The sequence below is a fragment of the Macrobrachium nipponense genome, chromosome 4, assembly GCF_015104395.2.
Source record: "Macrobrachium nipponense isolate FS-2020 chromosome 4, ASM1510439v2, whole genome shotgun sequence".
NCBI lineage: Eukaryota > Metazoa > Arthropoda > Malacostraca > Decapoda > Palaemonidae > Macrobrachium > Macrobrachium nipponense.
The window spans coordinates 146,348,100-146,368,099 of NC_061100.1; the positions used below are offsets into that span (position 1 = coordinate 146,348,100).

A 20,000-nucleotide genomic window follows, 5' to 3' on the forward strand; every position below is an offset into this window, starting at 1 on the left:
CGAACATGTCGACATCAGAGGGTTACCGAAACTCAGAAGACCAGTTAAGGAGTTTATTATGAGATACGTTTCGTGTCATCCTGACACATCATCAGTCTGTAATGTAAAATGAATTTACATTTATAAAAAATATATAAAGTTCACATGCTATTTTAAATAAGGAAAACAAAAAATACAAAAGTTATTCATAAAAATTATTGTTAAAAGCTAAAAATACTAAAATTATTTACAATGTGACATTAAAATTGAAGAGATCTAGGATTAAAAAGGAATATTAACCTTAATAAAGCGAAGGACAAGAAAGGAATGGCTGTAGGACCGTCGTTTGCCCATATCTTGACTACGCCAAGAAAAGCTGAGTAGAGGATTGACTAGAATTGAAGGAAGGAACGAGGTGCTGATATGTAAAGGCTCAAGTGTCGTTATATATTACCTATGCTGGGTATTGTCAATTATCGAAAAATGTTTTTGTTAATTTCAATTTTACAGAGAGCTGCATGATTTCTTATATTAGAAAGTTCAGGGTTGGTTATCCTCTGGCCAGTTAAGAAGTGAGCCTATTTTGAGAGGATTAATAGGTATTAAATTAACTTTGAGACTTCCGAACTTTCTTTCAATAAGTTTTCTTATTACGATCTCCTAATTTATTTTTGAAAAAATATAGAATAGTGCGTATATGGGTAGTTTGGTACATCAAAGGAAGGGGTATTTTCCGTGAAGTTTAAGTTAAGTAATTTGTTCACCATTTTATAAAATATCCTCCGTAGGGTACGAGTTAGTTAAAAAATAATCTTGTAAAGACTCAATTTCAGTGTGGAATGATTTCCAACAAGCAGAAGCATACCTACATGAGATTCAGGGTCTCTGTAACACGGTTTTTTTGGACTTTGCTCCTTGTCAAAGCATCGGATGTAGCTGAAAGTTGACATATGTATATTTTACAACCACACACAAATTTTGTCAGCATTATCAATAACCTAAACCAGAAAGTTTTAATTTTTATAGAGTAAAAATGATCTAGCCGACGCCTTGGCCAATGATTACGAGCCAAGAGTCGAAAAACATTCCATTACGTAAGCAAGGTAAACAAACACCTTCTGATCTAAATGTTGCCCCGCCCATCACCAGACAGAAATTCCATCGGCTCTGAAACCCAAAGACTTTATGAATGGCGGAACGATACATAGATGTGGGGGGTGGGGTGTCAGTGCTAGCGTAGTAATACTACTGTAGCAGTAGTGCCGCAACAGTATAGTAGTAATATACATGAATTAAACGTTTAGGCCAACTGCTGGGATCCTTGAGGATCCTTTAGCACTTCTTACAACTACTCGAGAAATGAGCTTTTTTTATAGCCAGAAGTTAAATTTTCTAATCCAACAATGCCCATGGTAGCCTTCAGTGTTACCCTGAATTATAACGAGGCGAAAGTGGGTGGAGCCTCATGAATCACCATTCTGACGATAATTATTGGTGAAGGTTTAAAGCCAATATACGGTACCGGCTATTTTTTTCAGTAAATAGGTAGATAGCCAATAAATAAAAATTGCTTGACATTGGATACAGCAGTTATCAAATCAAGCTTGTCTACTATGTTTTTGATAATTACCAACTATTCCCTACATCTTGTCAATCTGTTTGTGACCTACAAAGTAGACTGAAATTTCTTTGGAAACTTATTTTGGGAGTTAGACTAATAATCGAAGTGTTTTTGTATTTATTAACATATTTTGTTGGTTTGTTCGTTAAGACAATTATCAGTGGAGAGGTTCCAGAGTTCATAAAGGTGTACTGCTTTGCTTGTATTTAAATTTGTTTGTCATTGTTGCCAGAGGTTTAGCCTTCGTTACGTATAGCCAATCATCCATCGAGAAAGAGGGAAGAAATGCTGTCATAAGTTACGTAACGAGTGCGTTCGAAACCTTTTCTCTGTGTAAGTTGGCCCATCTTCAAAAAAGGTCACTTTTACATTATAAGTACCAAATTTATTCAACCTACGTAGTGCAGAATACTCTCAAAATTTATGTGTTGATATAATATGTATTCTGAATAAGCGTTATATTTATGAAATGCATAGATAAAAAGTTATTGCGAAAAAAAACCGTGTTACAGAGGCCCTGAATCTCATAGTAAGTGCTCTAAAGACCAAAGTGGAGATGGCATTTAGTTTAAAATTGATGAAGCACGAACTATAAAAATTATTCCCCATTCCTGTGAAGGTGTGTTTCCGATAGACAGAAGTATTAAACTTATTATTATCTCTGGTTATCTTGATATCTAAGAAAGGTAAGCAGTTATCTTTTTCAGTTTCTATGGTGAAGTTTATGTTACTGTGCCGAGTATTCACGAATTCCAAAAAGGCATCACCCTGCCATGCATGTCTAAGTAAAATAAAAGTATCATCTACATATCTCTTGTAAAAAGTTGGTTTAAAAGAACTTGGGCATTCGGCTAAAATTTTTTTTCTCTAAGAAATCCATAAACACATTGGCAAAAATCGGGGCTAAAGGGCACCCCATGGCCACGCCCTCGACCTGCGAGTACAGAAGACCATTAAAAACGAAAGCGGAATCTTGCACAGCAAGTTCCAATAATTGCTTAAACAAATTTCTATTAAAACCGTGGAAAGTGTCATCAGCATTTAAAAAAACTCTGTCTAAAATAATGTAAATTGTCTCTTCTAAGGGTACATTGGTAAATAAAGAGTCTACATCAAGACTAACCATATAGTGATCTGAGTCCTGCATGACAATAAGTTTCTGAAAGTCGAAGCCATTTTTTACTGTATGTTCAGGTTGAGGGAGTTCATTAAATATAGTAACAATGTATTTAGAGAGATTATATGTTGGGCTATTATAAGAAGAAACAATTGGTCGGATAGGACAGCCCTCTTTGTGAATTTTTGGGAGACCGTATAAAACGCTAAAAGATGATCCTGTAACAAAAAGTTTCTGATACGTTTCTTCCGTTATGATTTTCTGTTTTTTTTAGTTTCCTCAAGAATCTGTTAATTTTTTCTTTTCGTTTAAAGATTTCTAAAAAGCTTGGTTCACCTAAATATTTAAATTTAGAAGTATCGGAAAGTATTGTTATGACCTTGTAAAAAAGGTGTCCACTTTACCTTAGCGCCCTTATATGTGTCATGCAAAGCAGTTAACATTCTCTGTTGCAAGTTACTCACATTGTCAGTTAGGTTAAGACCCTTGAGTCTCTGAAACAAGACCTCGAACGGAAAATAAAAATGAGCAAAACCTGGTCTATAGGGCGGGAGGCAGAAGTCCAGACCAAAAGACAGAATAAATTCTTCCCTTTTTGATAAAATATAGCTAGACATATTAATTTGAGTTCCCGAGTTACCTTTACTTTATTTCTCTAAGTAGTCTCCTTAAATTATTCATGCCAAAGAGTTACCTTTGGTTTTTTTCTAAATTACCTCTTAAGTTATTCTGCGTTCAAGGGTTACCGTTGGGTTTCTCTCCTAAGTAGCCATTATGGTTATTTTATGGTGATGGGGTTACCTTTGGTTTATTTTCTTGAATCACCACAAGATTATTCTCTGCTCAAGAATTACCTTTGTTCCCTGTTTCCCTAATTCACCCCCAGGTTATTCCAAGTTCTTGAGCTACCTCTGGTTTGTTTTTCTAAGTCGCCCTTTGTTAATTTAATGTTTAAATGTTGCCTTATTTTTCTATCTTACATCGCCCTTAGGTATTACTCCATGTTCAAGGGTTACTTCGGCTGGTTTCCTTTAGTCGTATTTTGGCTATGCTATTTTCAAGGGTTACCTTTGGTTTGTTCTCCAGCAAGCGAAGATCTATGGTGTGGCCGTGATGTACCCATGACCCAAGGACGATGGAGCAATTGTGCTGGTCGTGAGGCCACAGGGTTAGGTCAGCGACGCAGGTCGTGTGGAGTCTCGCGGGTGGAGCATGAAGGACTCTCCCGTCAGGGTAAACCAGGGTCAAGGTATCGTCGAATAAGGTAACGGCTCCTGGATGAGCGCTGTAGCGAGGGATCAAACGAATGTGATTTATGTATGGTTCTAAAATACTGACAGCTTAAAATTTCTACATAGTTGACTTTCATTGTATCTTCATTTTTTCAATAAAAATTTATTTGCAGCGTATAAGATTTAATAGTACGAAATACCATGTTGCCAAATAAACTTGAGCCACTGTATTATTCTAACTCTCTCTGAAAGGACTCGACATGACCATCCAAGACACACGGAAGTGATTGAACCCGCCTTCAGTTAATCTACAGGTAATATTCATCTGCGTTACGATAATATAATTTCTTAACTATGCTGCTTTTGAAAGACTTACTCGTTGTAGAGCTTCAGGTCCGGCATCCAGATATCATTAGGGGACATTGACAGTTTTAGGACATCAAGCGTAGGCTGGAATTTCAAGCGGGGATCCGTCCATTCCTGAAAAAGGGTCAAAAGGCATTGTGAGATATTATCCTTCTCTGCACTGACTGTTTCTCAGTTTCTCTTACTTCAGAGGCAAAATGATATTCTTATGTAAGGCAGAAAGCTAATTATAATTTTTCTTGGAACGGCTGGTTATGGCGAGGAGGAGAATTTCCATTTCGTCAGATGGCTGAAATTGTTTCAAAATGAAAGAGTTAAGCTTCTCGTTTGATTGTCAGCTTTAGTTTCGGCCCATTACATACGCAAAAGTGACTCACAACTTCATTTGAATTTGTATAACAGCGTATATTGTTTTAATTATGCATGAATAAGCAAAACTATCTGAAAATGCAAAAAGCACAAAACAATTTTATGAATCTCCTCTAGACTCGTAGGCAAGTTAGGAAGTATTAAATAAGAGCAAAGACACACTGATCAGTTTACCTGTTTTCTTGTATAAGTTGTGTTGTTTCAGCGATACCTTTCATGTTTAACAATATTTTATCATTCCTGTGCTATTGCTGTTTAGTTCCATAAGTACATCGTCACAAAATTACATGCGACTTCATGGTATTGGGCACAACTCAGATTCAACTAGAAATACTAAATGAAAAATTCAATCATAAATTTTCTCAATACGTTATGCCTCACAGTTTTATATCATCGTCTAATTAAGATGTAAAAGATGCGCATAACTGAACTGTAATACACAGCATTTCAACAAAACAGATGGCATTTAGTCCCGTTTTAATGACATAATAGAATTAACTGCAGATAATCTAAACACAATTGCCTATATCCTTTTATTCTTGAATCAATGAGGAACTTCCTGTGGAGGATTTTGCTCACCAATTCCTCTATATATGCCACCTTAGAACGATTCCGTCAGCACGCTCATGAACGCTATGATCTACCTTTCTCTTGAAATCTGTTGCCCCTCATGAATACTATAATTTATATTTCTCTTGCACTCTGTCGCTCCTCATAAACACAATAACAATGGTATTCCAACTTCTCTTCCACACCATAAAGTCATCGCTTTTTCGGCATCATTCTCTTTTTTTACTATACTGTGAATAATGATATCTTCCCAAACTTATCAACCCTATTTTTTCAATGCGATCAAACCACCTCCAAAGAAAAAAAATAATTTTGCAAGAAAGTGGCTTTCGATATGAAACAGGAGCATTATATAAACTTCATTTATATATTCTTAAATATATATATTATACATATATATATATATATATATATATATATATATATATATATATATTATATATAATATATATATATAAGTCATATCACATTTCCGTGATTCATATACATATATCGAGCTACAATGTCCTTTAAATATCCTAAATTCGCTCTACCTCGGAATTAATATATTTTAACATATGCTTACCGAAGGGGAATTTTTTTCTCGATAATAGACTTGCCTGGACCAAGGCGCGAACCTATGGATCCTTTCAAATCCAGGAACGTCAGTGAAGCCTTTACCTCTCGCGGTGGTGTAGTAGGTAAAGGCTTCACTGACGTTCCTGGATTTGAAAGGATCCATAGGTTCGCGCCTTGGTCCAGGCAAGTCTATTATCGAGAAAAAAAAATTCCCCTTCGGTTAAGCATATATGAAAATATATTAATTCCGAGGTAGAGTGAATTAGATATTAAAGGACATTGTAGCTCGATATATATATATATATATATTGCTACGTTTATAGAAAGCCAAACGCCTCGCCTTCCCAGCAGAGTTTTAGTTTTGTTTAATTATAAAAGTAGCAGCCATGCCGTCTCTTGAAGCTACTGTTGTTGGGAGAGTGGGGATGTCGTAGGAATGATATTTCCGGTCTGACGGAAGCTTAGGGTAAGAGAGGCAGGTCACAAGAGTAGCTAGGTTTCGAGATGGATTTTAGGGACTTCTACAATAAGACCTATTTCCTCCCCAATTGCTGGCGTTGTGTTTACCACCTTTCAGGCAATGCTCGAGGCGGTTGTTGGAAGCCCCGTGATTCGAAGCAAGGAGTATCGCTCTCAGTCGGCTGCGGGGTGTGATCCCGGACAGAGGTCAAATTGCCAGCCTCCAACCCAAAAAATATGGCCTACCCACGACGCACTGGTGGACCCGGACCCCAGACCTGAACAGAGGTCGGACCGCATTCTTCTACAAGGATACACAGAATATTGCATAAAGGTACGTCTGAAAGTGTAAACTTCAACCCAGCACCTTTTACTACCATTACGACTCTTGCTAAATTCATTTCCAATTCTTATTTTTTACCCCTTCTACATCAGAAGCCCTTTGTCCTCATCGGGTCCACGTTCTCCCCTTTGTGAACTTGTTAAAGACCTAGCTTTCGTGTATACCTCAGTGAACCATTCGAGTTTACCTTCCCCAATGTTAGGGAATTAATCAGCCTTAATCAAAGCAAGAAGTCATTTTTTCTTTTATGTCGTTTAATCTGGGATTCTTTTCCAGATTCCATGAGTCACGTGCCGTCTCTCTGCCGCAAGTGTGCATTAACCCACGTGAATGAAAACCAGCTTGAATTGAATGAGACTATAAGCCCCAACGTGGGGGGCCCATATCATTTAACTTTTCTCCAGGCCAGCACGGGCCTTTGTGTAAATAAATAGTTTTAAAGTAACGAGCTGAGTTTTCTGGCGACCTTCCCTCTAGAGAAAGAAATCAATAATAATCAGTTTACGGTAAGTTCAAGCAATTCCCTCTTGAAATCCCTAAATTGCTTCCGTTTACGTATCTAGTCTCTCACAAGGCCCTATATACGTAATATTGGCGAATCTTGCCTGGATTGAACCTAGCTTGCTTAAAAAAAAAGCTTGTAAATCGCGTTATCCGTTGTAAAACGTAAACTGTAAATTATTTTACAAAAAGTAAATCAAGCACACTTGCAGGGAAAGAAGACACACTGACTCACGGTAAGGTATTCCATTCATTAATATGATTATTTATAACCTATGTTAGCTTAAGGTACGTTTAAGTATTTTTATTGTAGAAGTGTGTTAAACAAATGTGAAGGTAGAAATATTCTTATTATTGTAACGGCCAGAGCGCCGAGCGAATTCTGTTATTTTATAAATCGCATTGTGCTCGTCGGACGAGACAGCATGTGTGCAGATAGATGCCAGAAAGGACCAGATCAAACTAGGAAGTGCTTTGCCAGGGTTTATTGCTGTATTAGAAAGCCTAGCTAGTTAGGAGTGTTTTACTAATAGTTACGGCAAAAGAAGTGTACAATTCTTTTGTCTGTGATATGTTAGGGAATCCATTTTTAACTTAGTTTCATTCCAAGTGTTGGTAACCGCTACCTCTCAGCTTGAATTCTTCAGCTTAGCGCTCTCTCGCGCCTGCGCGGTCTCAACCAACCTTCGTCTCATTCACAGCGGCAGCCATGTTTGTTTCCTCTTTCAACATTATGTAAACAATTTAAGCAAAGTAACGTAAGTCTCAAAGTTTTAACGTAAATAATATCGATCTTGGTACTAGTATCTATCGTCCTGCCAGAAAAATTAACGTAATTCGCCTTGAATAAGAAAGTAGTATTTTGTGTTGTAAATTGCCTTCGCATTTACAGAGAATCAGCTGATTCGCCCGCGCTGGTCAGCTCTCCTCACATGTTTCACCTCGCATCGCTCACTCGCGCGCTGAGCGAAGTTTCATTTCACTTCGCACTTAACGTAACCTCATTTACAATTGTTTGCTAACATCGTTTTAAAATCCTTACCGTCATTTCACTGTCCACGGGGACCTAGTAATCTTACATAAAGTTAACGTAAATCTCAAGTAGAGTAAATCACAAGAATTGTTAACGTAAAACGCGTCGTTGTAAAATTCATATTGAAACGCAAATCATTTCGTAAGCGCGAGCCGCTACATTAACGTAAAAATCGTTCACCACGAGCGCGTTATCATTTTCATAAAACGTTATCCAAAAGCAATTCTTTCATTAAAAACGTTAACGTAAGTAAATCATTTAACGCAAGTTGCGTCATATTAAACTAACGTTAGTAGTTCAATTCAATATAAGGGAGTTCATTCACATATCATTTTTCACCCTCTCCGAGAGAGAGAGAGAGAGAGAGAACCAGAACCCAGTATTCACGAAGCCAAGAGTACTACATCTTACCATTAATTATAGCATGCAGAATTAACATTATTTTAGTCTCTTGTGTCTTTCATTTACACAGCGTGATACGTACGCGCATGTGTCCAGTGCAGTTTGCAAACATTTATTTGTTTCATTATCGAGTACTTCAGCGAGTGACTGAGCATTTCTAAAATTTCCATTACCTGTCGTTGCCCGAGTGGTCTTTTCATTTTCTTTATCACGAAAGACTTGCGTATACCGCAAGCACAATTCGCACAGTGTGCCACGCCAATTCATTACTTCCAGACAGGAAAGTCGTTACCAGTTTAGGACTGGCCACCACCAGTGCACGTCAGGTCTTACCATTTCACAGTGCCACTAATTCTTGACCCTGTCCATCGACTGGCTGCTGAAGTACTCCCACCTTTTACTTTCTCTCCTCCACTATTACCCTCTGCCATGAGCAGTGCCATTTCACTTCGGTATACTTAAGTATACTGCATGTAGTGTCCGGGACACACCAGCACGATACCAGTGCTCCAAGGAACGCCTCCTCATAAGTGCCGCGCACCTGTACAGCCGTACAGGTAGCCATTAAACCTGCGTGTCCGTCCTTACGGAACGCCCAAGTAATTAGTGTGTCCGTGTACAAGGGTCAGTGATCCTTCGGAACACTCCTAAGGGAACGCCTCCCCAAAGTGCCGCAATACCAGCACTACTAGTGCTGCCCAAGGAACGCCTCCTCATAAGTGCCGCAATACCAGCCCTAAGTGCTGACAAACCTGCGTGTCCGTCCTTACGGAACGCCCAAATAATTAGTGTGTCCGTGTACAAGGGTCAGTGATCCTTCGGAACACTCAACAAAGGGAACGCCTCCCGAAGCGCCGCAATACCAGCCCTAAGTGCTGACAAACCTGCGTGTCCGTCCTTACGGAACGCCCAATTCATTAATGTCCGTGTACGAGGATCAGTGATCCTTCGGACCAACCCAAGGAACGCCTCCTCATAAGTGCCGCGCACCTGTACAGACGTACAGGTAGCCCATTCCAGCGTCTCCCAACTTAGGAACGCCCTTAAGTGTGACGTACGCCGTACACTCCATTGATTTTTTCACCTCTTTAGAAGGTGCCAATCCAGAAGTGCCACCAACTTACGGGACACTTCCCAAGTGCCACCGAGCACCCAGTCTTTTCAGACTTTTCCTTACCACGTCGCAGAACCCATTTCCAAGTGAGTGCCACTTTCCACAGTAGGCACTCCTATTCCATTCAGTACCCTTTCCTGGCCATTATTTTCATTTTCCTCCGAGCCTCTACTGCAGCCTAAGGGAAATGTCTTCCCCTGCTTCCCGCGACTTCTTTTTTGCCAGAGAGCTAGAGAACTCGGAGCCCTCATAACTCTGGGCAAGGAGGCTGGTTACACTGGACCAGCACTAGACCAGTGGATAAAGGCGCAGCAGGCTGCCGCGCGCCTGCAAGAAAAGGAAGAAAGGGAAAACCAGAGAAAAGCCAGAGAAGCAGAGAGAAAAGAAAGAGAAGCAGCAAGGAAGGCAAGGGAAGAGGAGCGAAAGCATGAGCTCGCTCTCAAGGAGAAGGAACTCGACATCAAGCGGGAGAAGGCCCGTAAGGAGAGTATCCTAGCTCAAGCCACTCTGCCAGCTTCCAGCCCTGCACCCCCTGTCTCTCTTAGTCCCGCCGTCTCTGGTCAGCCTGACATCCTTTCTATTTGTGAGCCTGGTCCTGATCCAGTGCCGGAGATAGAAATTCCTGCCGCATCCTGCCAGCCTTTTACCTTTTTACCGCCTACCTCCTCCCTTTTGGAAGAGGTAAGCCCACCAGTTAACCCCGGACTTGTTTCCGAGGGTGATTCAACGGAGGTTTCCTTAACCTCCCCACGTCAAATCACTGCCAGAGAGGACTCTTCACCTGTGCCAGAGCACACTGCCAGCCTTGGTGACTCCGCAGATTCGCAACCTGTGGGGGCATCTCGGCCTTATCATCCAGTGCCACGGAAGAGGTTCTGGAACAAGTTCTGCCGAGACTGAGGGCCGCCGAAGGGTCACATGTCTGCAAATTACGGAGGGTGCGCGAACCACAATATTCCGGCCATCGCAATGGCCGTCACCAATCCTTCTTCTCTAGGACCCCCAGCTAAGGGCCCTATAACCGTCGCACCCCTCCAAAGCCATTATCAGCCAAGCCACGTCAGAGCCTACGACGACTCTGGCGCTCAAATCTCCCTGATACGGGAAGACCGAATCCCCCGAGGGGCTAACATTGATAGACGTCGATTGATCACCATTGAAGGTATCAATCACATTAAACTGATCCTTCCGACCGTCCAATTGAGGGTCACTAGACCTCACTTCTCCAAAGTTTGTACCCTTGCAGTTGCAAGCTACATTCCAGGAGGTTACGACCTCCTCCTAGGGCAAGACATGAAGTCTCCCTCGCATTCCAAAAAGCCTAGGGGTCCTAACCCCACGTCCAATCACTCTAAAGCAAGGAGTAATCGAAATTTTACTTCCTCCAGGAAGTACAACCACCAACAGTCTCCCTCGTTACCAGGAAGGGAGATTGATCATTCACAGTTCCGTTGCAAAACCTGCAACGTAATAGGGCACTCTACTAATTGGCCTAGGTGCCCTAGCCGACTATCAGCAGCGGACACTGTCCATGTTCCCCAAGGCCTAGCCTTCAACCAGAGACAGGAGCCTCTGTCTCCCATTTCCAAGGGCACGCTGAGAGATATTGCACCTCCGGTACCCGCCACAGGTCCAGTCGACCTCAACTCTCTGCCAGTGCCACTTGGCAGCACTGTCCAGTACCAAGCTCGTCCAGCCTGGCCTGGACGTAGAGCCACCACCGAACCTTGACTTCTGCGCCTGGCCCCCGAGCTAGTGCCGGCGCCTAACCTACCCAAGGATCCTCCTACAGGAGATCCTCCAACAGGCATGGAGCTACCGCAGCCCATGGCCAATCACTAGTTCCGTCTTCTTCACCCTCACCACTGTCGCCCGAGGATGAACCTCCGGCAGACCTCACCTTCATACCGCCTCCGGCTACCACTGCCTCTGCTCCTGCCGGCGTTTCTGGCCTTTCCCCAGAGTCGGTGCCTCCGTCTACTCCAAGGACGGTATAGCCAGGTCCTGGGGGAATAAGAAGAAGAAGAAGAAGGGACGTCATTAACAAACTAACACAAAAGAGCCACATGCTCTCCTTGACACCTGTGCCCGAGGTACAGTGTCGCATTCATTTGCAGAATGATCCTGGCACCTACCCAGAGAAGGTAGCCAGCCTGATCTCTGCCAGTAGAACTAACCCTCTAACCCCTAGAAATTGTGATACTAACCCTCATTTAAATATAATTACCTCATTGCATTTCCCTCCTGGTCAACTAACAACTCATCATCCCCACGCATCATTACCTCTTATCATGTATTTTTACAATTCCGTCGCTAAACTACTGCTGTGCGTACCACACTCTGGAATGATTGCGTCTTCATTTAACTGTATTGAGTAGGTTAGGCTAATGATTTAGTACCAGGGCATTAGGTTAGTAGCAAGTAGAATCTTCAAGTAACCTTATCTAGGGTAGAGTAGACTGTCGTCACAAGACAACCTGTAGTTGTTTATTAGGCTAGACTACATCACTATATTAAGTTAGTACACTTAGCATCTTTGCCTATAAGTTAGGTAGGCCATTGTAGTCAGCCGTATCGCTGCTCAAAAAACTTCAAGTTAGAGTAGGAGAACTGGGTTGTCGAGGCGATCAACTTATTTAAGCCAAGACCTTCACGCCCGAAAGGGAGTGAATGCCTTCTTAACAGGGGGAGCTGCTACGTAGAACGCCTCGCCTTCCCAGCAGAGTTTTTAGTTTTGTTTAATTATAAAAGTAGCAGCCATGCCGTCTCTTGAAGCTACTGTTGTTGGGAGAGTGGGGATGTCGTAGGAATGATATTTCCGGTCTGACGGAAGCTTAGGGTAAGAGAGGCAGGTCACAAGAGTTAGCTAGGCTTCGAGATGGATTTTAGGGACTTCTACAATAAGACCTATTTTCCTCCCCAATTTGCTGGCGTTGTGTTTACCACCTTTCAGGCAATGCTCGAGGCGGTTGTTGGAAGCCCCGTGATTCGAAAGCAAGGAGTATCGCTCTCAGTCGGCTGCGGGGTGATCCCGGACAGAGGTCAAATTGCCAGCCTCCCAAAAATACGGGCCTACCCACGACGCACTGGTGGACCCGGACCCCAGACCTGAACAGAGGTCGGACCGCATTCTTCTACAAGGATACACAGAAATATGCATAAAGGTACGTCTGAAAGTGTAAACTTCAACCCAGCACCTTTTACTACCATACGACTCTTGCTAAATTCATTTCCAATTCTTATTTTTACCCCTTCTACATCAGAAAGCCCTTTGTCCTCATCGGGCCAGTGCTCACTTTGTGACTTGTTAAAGACCTAGCTTTCGTGTATACCTCAGTGAACCATTCGAGTTTACCTTCCCCCCAATGTTAGGGAATTACATCAGCCTTAATCAAAGCAAGAAGTCATTTTCTTTTATGTCGTTTAATCTGGGATTCTTTTCCAGATTCCATGAGTCACGTGCCGTCTCTCTGCCGCAAGTGTGCATTAACCCAAGTGAATGGAAAAACCAGGCTTGAATTGAACTGAGACGATAAGCCCCAACGTGGGGGGCCCATATCATTTAACTTTTCTCCAGGCCAGCACGGGCCTTTGCCTTTGTGTAAATAAATAGTTTTAAAGTAACGAGCTGAGTTTTCTGGCGACCTCCCTCTAGAGAAAGAAATCAATAATAATCAGTTTACGGTAAGTTCAAGCAATTCCCTCTTGAAATCCCTAAATTGCTTCCGTTTACGTATCTAGTCTCTCACAAGGCCCTATATACGAATAATATATATATATATATATATATATAGTATATATATATATATATATATATATATATATATATATATATATATATATATATATATATATATATATATATATATATCATATATATATATATATATATATATATATATATATATATATATATATATATATATATATATATATGATATATATATATATATATGACATATATATATATATATATATATATATATATATATATATATATATATATATATATATATATATATATAATTTAAAATTATTTACTTAAAGAATATTCAAACAAGGAAACTTTCTTGGTTCAAAATCCTCGGCAGTTTCTAATTACTAATATATATATATATATATAAATATATATATATATATATATATATATATATATATATATAGATATATATATATATAATACTTATGAGTTAGGGTGATTCAAATATACTTGCCTAAACCGATAAAATCATGCATAAAAGAAACACAAAATTGAAATTTATACACGAGTTATATATATAAGATACAGTTTTTAAATCTTCGGACATATATTTCTCAATAATGCCACACCTGGCAACTCTAGAAAGGGGGCGGAGCTTCAAAATCATAGTGTGTGTTGCTTTCTAGATTTCCATTAACTTTACACCATAAAGATTCCTGTTAGAGGTCCTATAATCATTTATACTTGAATGTAGAAACAGGACTCCTATATTATTCGTTTTTTATGTTGGTTTGGTAACGTCAGTTCAGGGTAGAGTTAAACCTTATTTATAAGTAACGTTTGACACTAAACTGACGTCAAATTCACACGTAATTAAAGACGGATCTTAAACAATGGAAAGGTGTTTTACAATTTGGGCAGTACTTGTGAAAATCGTGAGGAACAATACAGTAAAGAATGAAATACTATGACGATAGAGAGAGAGACAGAGCGCGCAATCATAGGCCTATCGATAGTGATACTTAATTTCATTATATTTACTATGAGAAATTAAGTGATGATATTTTTTTCAAAATTTTTCAAAATTGCGAGAGAGAGAGAGAGAGAGAGAGAGAGAGAGAGAGAGAGCAAAATCTGCTTACGTGGAAGCTTAGGCCTATTTATAACTACTTAATTTCATTATATTTTCTTTGGGAGATTGAGTGGTAATATATATTTTTAAAGTATGTTTTAGAAGTGGAGAGAGACCTTACAGACCTTATCTTGTTCGGGTTTGCCCCAGGTCCCTCAGTGTGAGGCACCTCTAATGTCTACCAGAGAGTTGCTAGTACATCTTCCGGTATATTTTGCATCTTCCAATCTTGGATGGTCTGGGATGCAGTTTAGATATTTGTCGAGCTTATTCTTAAACACATCTACGCTCACTCCTGACCTTACCTTACCTTACAGACCTTACATCTTGTTCGGGTTGCCCCAGGTCCCTCAGTGTGAGGCACCTCTAATGTCTACCAGAGAGTTGCTAGTACATCTTCCGGTATATTTTGCATCTTCCAATCTTGGATGGTCTGGGATGCAGTTTAGATATTTGTCGAGCTTATTCTTAAACACATCTACGCTCACTCCTGATATATTCCTCAGATGAGCTGGCAACGCATTGAATAGACGCTGCATTATCGATGCTGGTGCGTAGTGGATTAATGTCCTGTGTGCTTTCCTTATTTTTTCCTGGTATAGTTTTGGGCACTATTAATCTACCTCTGCTTGCTCTTTCTGATATTTTTAGTTCCATGATATTTTCTGCTATTCCTTCTATCTGTTTCCATGCCTGAATTATCATGTAGCGTTCTCTTCTCCTTTCTAGACTATATAATTTTAAGAATTGTAGTCTTTCCCAGTAGTCTAGGTCCTTAACTTCTTCTATTCTAGCTGTAAAGGACCTTTGTACACACTCTATTTGTGCAATATCCTTTTGATAGTGTGGGTACCATATCATATTGCAATATTCAAGTGGACTACGAACATATGTTTTATAAAGCATAATCATGTGTTCAGCTTTTTCTTGTTTGAAGTGCCGTCAACAAAACATTCCCATTTTTGCTTTACATTTTGCCAACAGAGTTGCTATTTGATCATTGCATAACATGTTCCGATTCATCATCACACCAAGGTCTTTAACTGCTTCCTTATTTGTGATGGTCTCATTATTAGGTCCCTTATATGCATATAGCTTTCTTTCTCTGTCTCCATAATTTATTGATTCAAATTTATCAGAGTTAAATACATCCTATTTACCTCTGCCCAATCATATACTTTGTTAAGGTCTCTTTGTAGAGCGTTCCTATCTTCTATCACAAGTAATTTCTCTACTTATTCTTGTGTCATCTGCGAAACTACTCACTACCGAATCCTTCACATTATTGTCTATGTCTTCAATCATAATAACAAAACAGTATTGCAGCTAACACCGTACCTTGCGGCACACCGGATATTACCTTGACTTCATCCGATTTCTCGTCGTTTGCAATAACTATCTGTTTTCTGTTGTGTAAAAATTCTTTTAACCATCTTCCTACTTTATCCACGATATTGTGTTTTCTAATTTTCTTCGCTAATATATATGGTCTACTTTATCAAAAGCTTTTGCAAAGTCTAAATAAACCACATCTGTTTCATTTCCGCTTTTTCATATTTTTGAATATGTTCTCACGGTGGACTAACAGTTGGGTTTGTGTACTTTTCCGGGTACGAAACCATGTGTCCTTTATTAAACAAATTATTTTTTATTAAATGTTTCATAATATTTTTCTTCATTACCCTTTCATACACTTTCATAATATGTGATGTTAGACTTCACAGGCCTATAATTACTTGCCTCTAGTCTTGATCCACTTTTGAAAGTAGGGGGGTTAATATATGCTAATTTGTGCTCATCATAAATCTTGCCTGTATCTACACTTTGTCTTAATAATATTGCAAGTGGCTTTGCGATAGAATGAACTACTTTCTTTAACAAAATAGCAGGAAATTCCAATCAGGCCCTGCAGCAGCTCCATTTTTAATTTCATTAATAGCCTGCACAATATCAGCTTCATTAATATCTATGTCAGCTAAATATTCACTATTTTCATCCCTTACTTCTATATCATTATCTTCATTATCTATTCTAGGGGTGAATTCCTCTCTTATATCGTTCTGCCAGTATGTTGCAAATTTTCCTTTTTTTTCATTCGTTTTTAATCCCCTTCAATTCTCAGAGGGCCTATTTCTATTCTTCTTTTATTCATCTCTTCGCATATGAGTATAATAGCTTGGGGTTTTGCTTGATATTTAATAGGGTTTTTTCTTCCAAGTCCCGTTTTTCATTTTCTTTTGATTGTATAATCTTTTGTTCTGCATTTTCTATCTTACTTTTTAGTTCTATAACTTTCCATGCATTTTTTTCTTTTGCAAGACCTTTTTTCCACTTTCTGATTTTCTGGAACAAGATCCTTCTGTCTCTTGGTATGCATGAATGATGTTTTACTTTTCTTCTTCGGTATAATATTTTTTCCACTATTTGTTTTCTCCAATATTTTTATATAATATCTCCGTATTTACCCTTATGTCATCACTTACGAAAATGTTATCCCAATCTTTGTTTAATTCTTCATTAATTTCTGACCATTTTATATTTTTACTGTAGAAGTTGATTTTCCATATCCTTCCCACTTTTCATTTCTTGCTTATCTCTATTTCACTTGCTTTGGAATGAACTGTTAATTCTATGGACATTATGGTCTGAAATATTCGCATTATAAACTATTATTTCTTTAACATAATTCATCTCGTTCACAAATACTAGGTCTAAAGTATTTCCTTTCTTGTTGGCAGGTGATTTATTTGTTGAATGTTGTATTCTAGTAGCATATCTAATAGCTTTTCAAATTGCCTCTTATCTTCTGCACTACTATTACTCTCTTTTTTATATGTATAAGTACAACCACAATCTCCTATTCGTTCTTTCCATTCTACGAAAGGAAAAGTTGAAGTCACCAGATAGGAGGAATATCCAGTCCTTGTGATTTCTACATATATCATCCAATTTTTCAATTATTAAGTCAAACTCTTTAGTATTAGGAGGTCTATATATTACTATGTTCATCAGTTTTCAGATTCAAATTCTACCGCTATTAGTTCACATTATGAGTTACTATATTTGCTCATATATTTTTCTTGTTTTTGTCTTTCCCATATATTGCGGTTCCCCCTTGATTCCTATTTTTTCTATCTGATCTATAAGTTTGGAACCCTTTTATTTGATCATCATTCCCAGTCTCTTGGGAATACCAGGTTTCACTTATATTCATTATATCTATTTTCTTTTCATTTTGGGTTAGTTCTTCTAAGTACTCTATTTTTCTTTTTGAGTTACTCGTAACTAAACCCTGCGCATTCATCACTATGATGGTTTGCGTTGTTTTCTCCTTCATTTAATACTGGTAGTAATAAGGATTTTCCCATGTCTCTTTCCTGTTCTGGTATGTTGTTCTTTTTTTCATTTCCAGAAATTCTGACATTAAAAAATCCAACTTTTCCATAATATTTGATCTTCCTTCATCATAATTATTCATTTGTGTCTGAATCTGCAATTTTCTCCGTTTCTGCAATATCCTCTTGCATAATAAATACAGTTATTATCTCTTGAGTAGAATTTCGGAGCTGATGCTTTGAAATTTTTTGCTGACACCTCTGCATATCTCATTGGTGGTTTGCTTTTCTCTTTTACCTGATATTCTTGATTTCTCTCTTTATTTGTTTCTTTCTTATTTTGGATTTTATTACTTGGTTGGTTATTTATTTGATTATGATTCATGGCTACAGGGTGCATATATTTGCATTTTTTGTCGAACTTACATCCTTTTCCTTCTTTTAGGGGGTTTTACACAGATTTTTGGATGCAGATCTCTGCAAATTCATCCCCCATAGCCACCTAAGTATTGCACATTTACCATATATTTCATAGTTTTGACATATCTTAGGATGTTTGTCAGTAACATCTTTCTCCAAATCTGCAATTCCCTCTTTTCAAAAGGTTGCAGATTTGTCTTTCTTGTCTATTTTTTCCTCTTTCCCGTCATTGTATAGATCTGGGTAGAGCCTTTTCGGGATTTGCTTTTCTGTTGTCATATCGTAATTTATTTCTTCGTAGGTATGCTGCTTTATTGCCTCATATGTAGTATCAATGAGTATCTCTGCATCATACTTTTATCTTGTTCTTTGTTTTCCTTATTTTTTTTCTGTCATTTCATTTTGTTACTTCTCTTCCGTTTTCCTCTTCTTCTTTTTCTTCTTCTTCTTCCTCTCCTCTTCTTCTTCATCCTCAACTATTTGTACATTCAATCTTGATTTAATAACATTGTCTATCCATGATAGGACATGTGAACAAAAAATCTTGTATCTTTTCTCAAATCTTGTATTACCTCAGCACACTGTGGATGGGTCGGAATGTTGCATGCAGCACATTTTCTGATTAGGTTTTGTGGATTGACTATGCTATACCAAACCTTACACAGTTTGCATGCTTTTGGCATTCTTTTTCCTAATGCATCAATTAGGATATTCACAAGATTCACCTTATTCATTTTCTTTGTCGGAATATGTTGGTTTATGTATATTTTCTTTATGAGTCTCTTGACCACTTGGATTTTATTTGGAACTTCTTCAATTATTTTCAAGATGTTTTCATTAGATTTGTTCCAGTTTGAAGGATTATATCCTTCTAATATATCTATGAATGCTTTTGTATCTTTTTGGTTAGGACTGTTGCTGATTTCATAGATGAGAAATGCCAGTTCCCTTCCTGCTACCTCATCGTATTGCGAATCTGCTAGACACGCCAAATTACGCCACCTCTTCCCGCAGTTGGAACTTACTGCCATCTTGTTCAGATTTATAGTATTACACTTGATAAACTAACTTAGAAGACGCTTTATCCTACTATTTTCACACAATCTTTATCACCGATAGTTCACGAAACACTTCTAGATATTTCTCAAATTCTAGTCGTATGTTAAACTTGTGATATCTGTTGATTAATCTGACTCACGCGGGTACGACTCACCAAGCAAGATGGCTCTCTCTCTCTGATAGAGAGAGAGAGAGAGAGAGAGAGAGAGAGAGAGAGACGAGAGAGAGAGAGAAGAGAGAGAGAGAGAGACTGTAAAAAGACGTGGAAAATCTTAGACAGGCTGCGGTCATTCTTGCTCTCTTGATATGGTCTGTACTTTTGAAAAATCGGGTTTCATCCACAAATCATTCACGAAAAAAGCTGTGTTATAAGTAAAAATATTTATTACCACAAATAACTCAATATGTATTGCACAGGCAATTAAAGTTTTATATCGTGCAAAAAACTCTGATGTGTTGGAAGATCTTTCAGCCTCGCGGCAAAGAAATGCAGTCGTGTAGGGCTGTAGGCTACTACGAACTGCTTTGTGATGGGAGCATACAGCCAGAAAATCTTGAGCTGACATGCTACTTTATCCTCGATAAAGATTTATGTTTAAAGACTAGCTTTGTAAACAGCAACTAACATTCGATCCATGTCAAAGTCAAAGTAATCAAAGGTGAAATGAAATCCGTTACGTAGCCCGTATC

General features: G+C 38.8%; 1 protein-coding gene across 10 annotated transcripts in view; it reads right to left on the reverse strand.

The window, feature by feature from the left end:
* LOC135211269 (neuronal acetylcholine receptor subunit alpha-7-like) overlaps positions 1-20,000 on the reverse strand; it is a 62,179-nt gene that overhangs the window by 28,828 nt on the left and 13,351 nt on the right. For all 10 annotated transcript variants that reach the window (XM_064244583.1, XM_064244581.1, XM_064244582.1 and 7 more), the window contains exons 5-6: positions 4,326-4,429; positions 3,786-4,002 (exon numbers count right to left, since the gene is read on the reverse strand). In XM_064244583.1, coding sequence (XP_064100653.1) covers positions 3,786-4,002; positions 4,326-4,429 — 321 coding nt within the window. The remainder of the gene's footprint in view (positions 1-3,785; positions 4,003-4,325; positions 4,430-20,000) is intronic.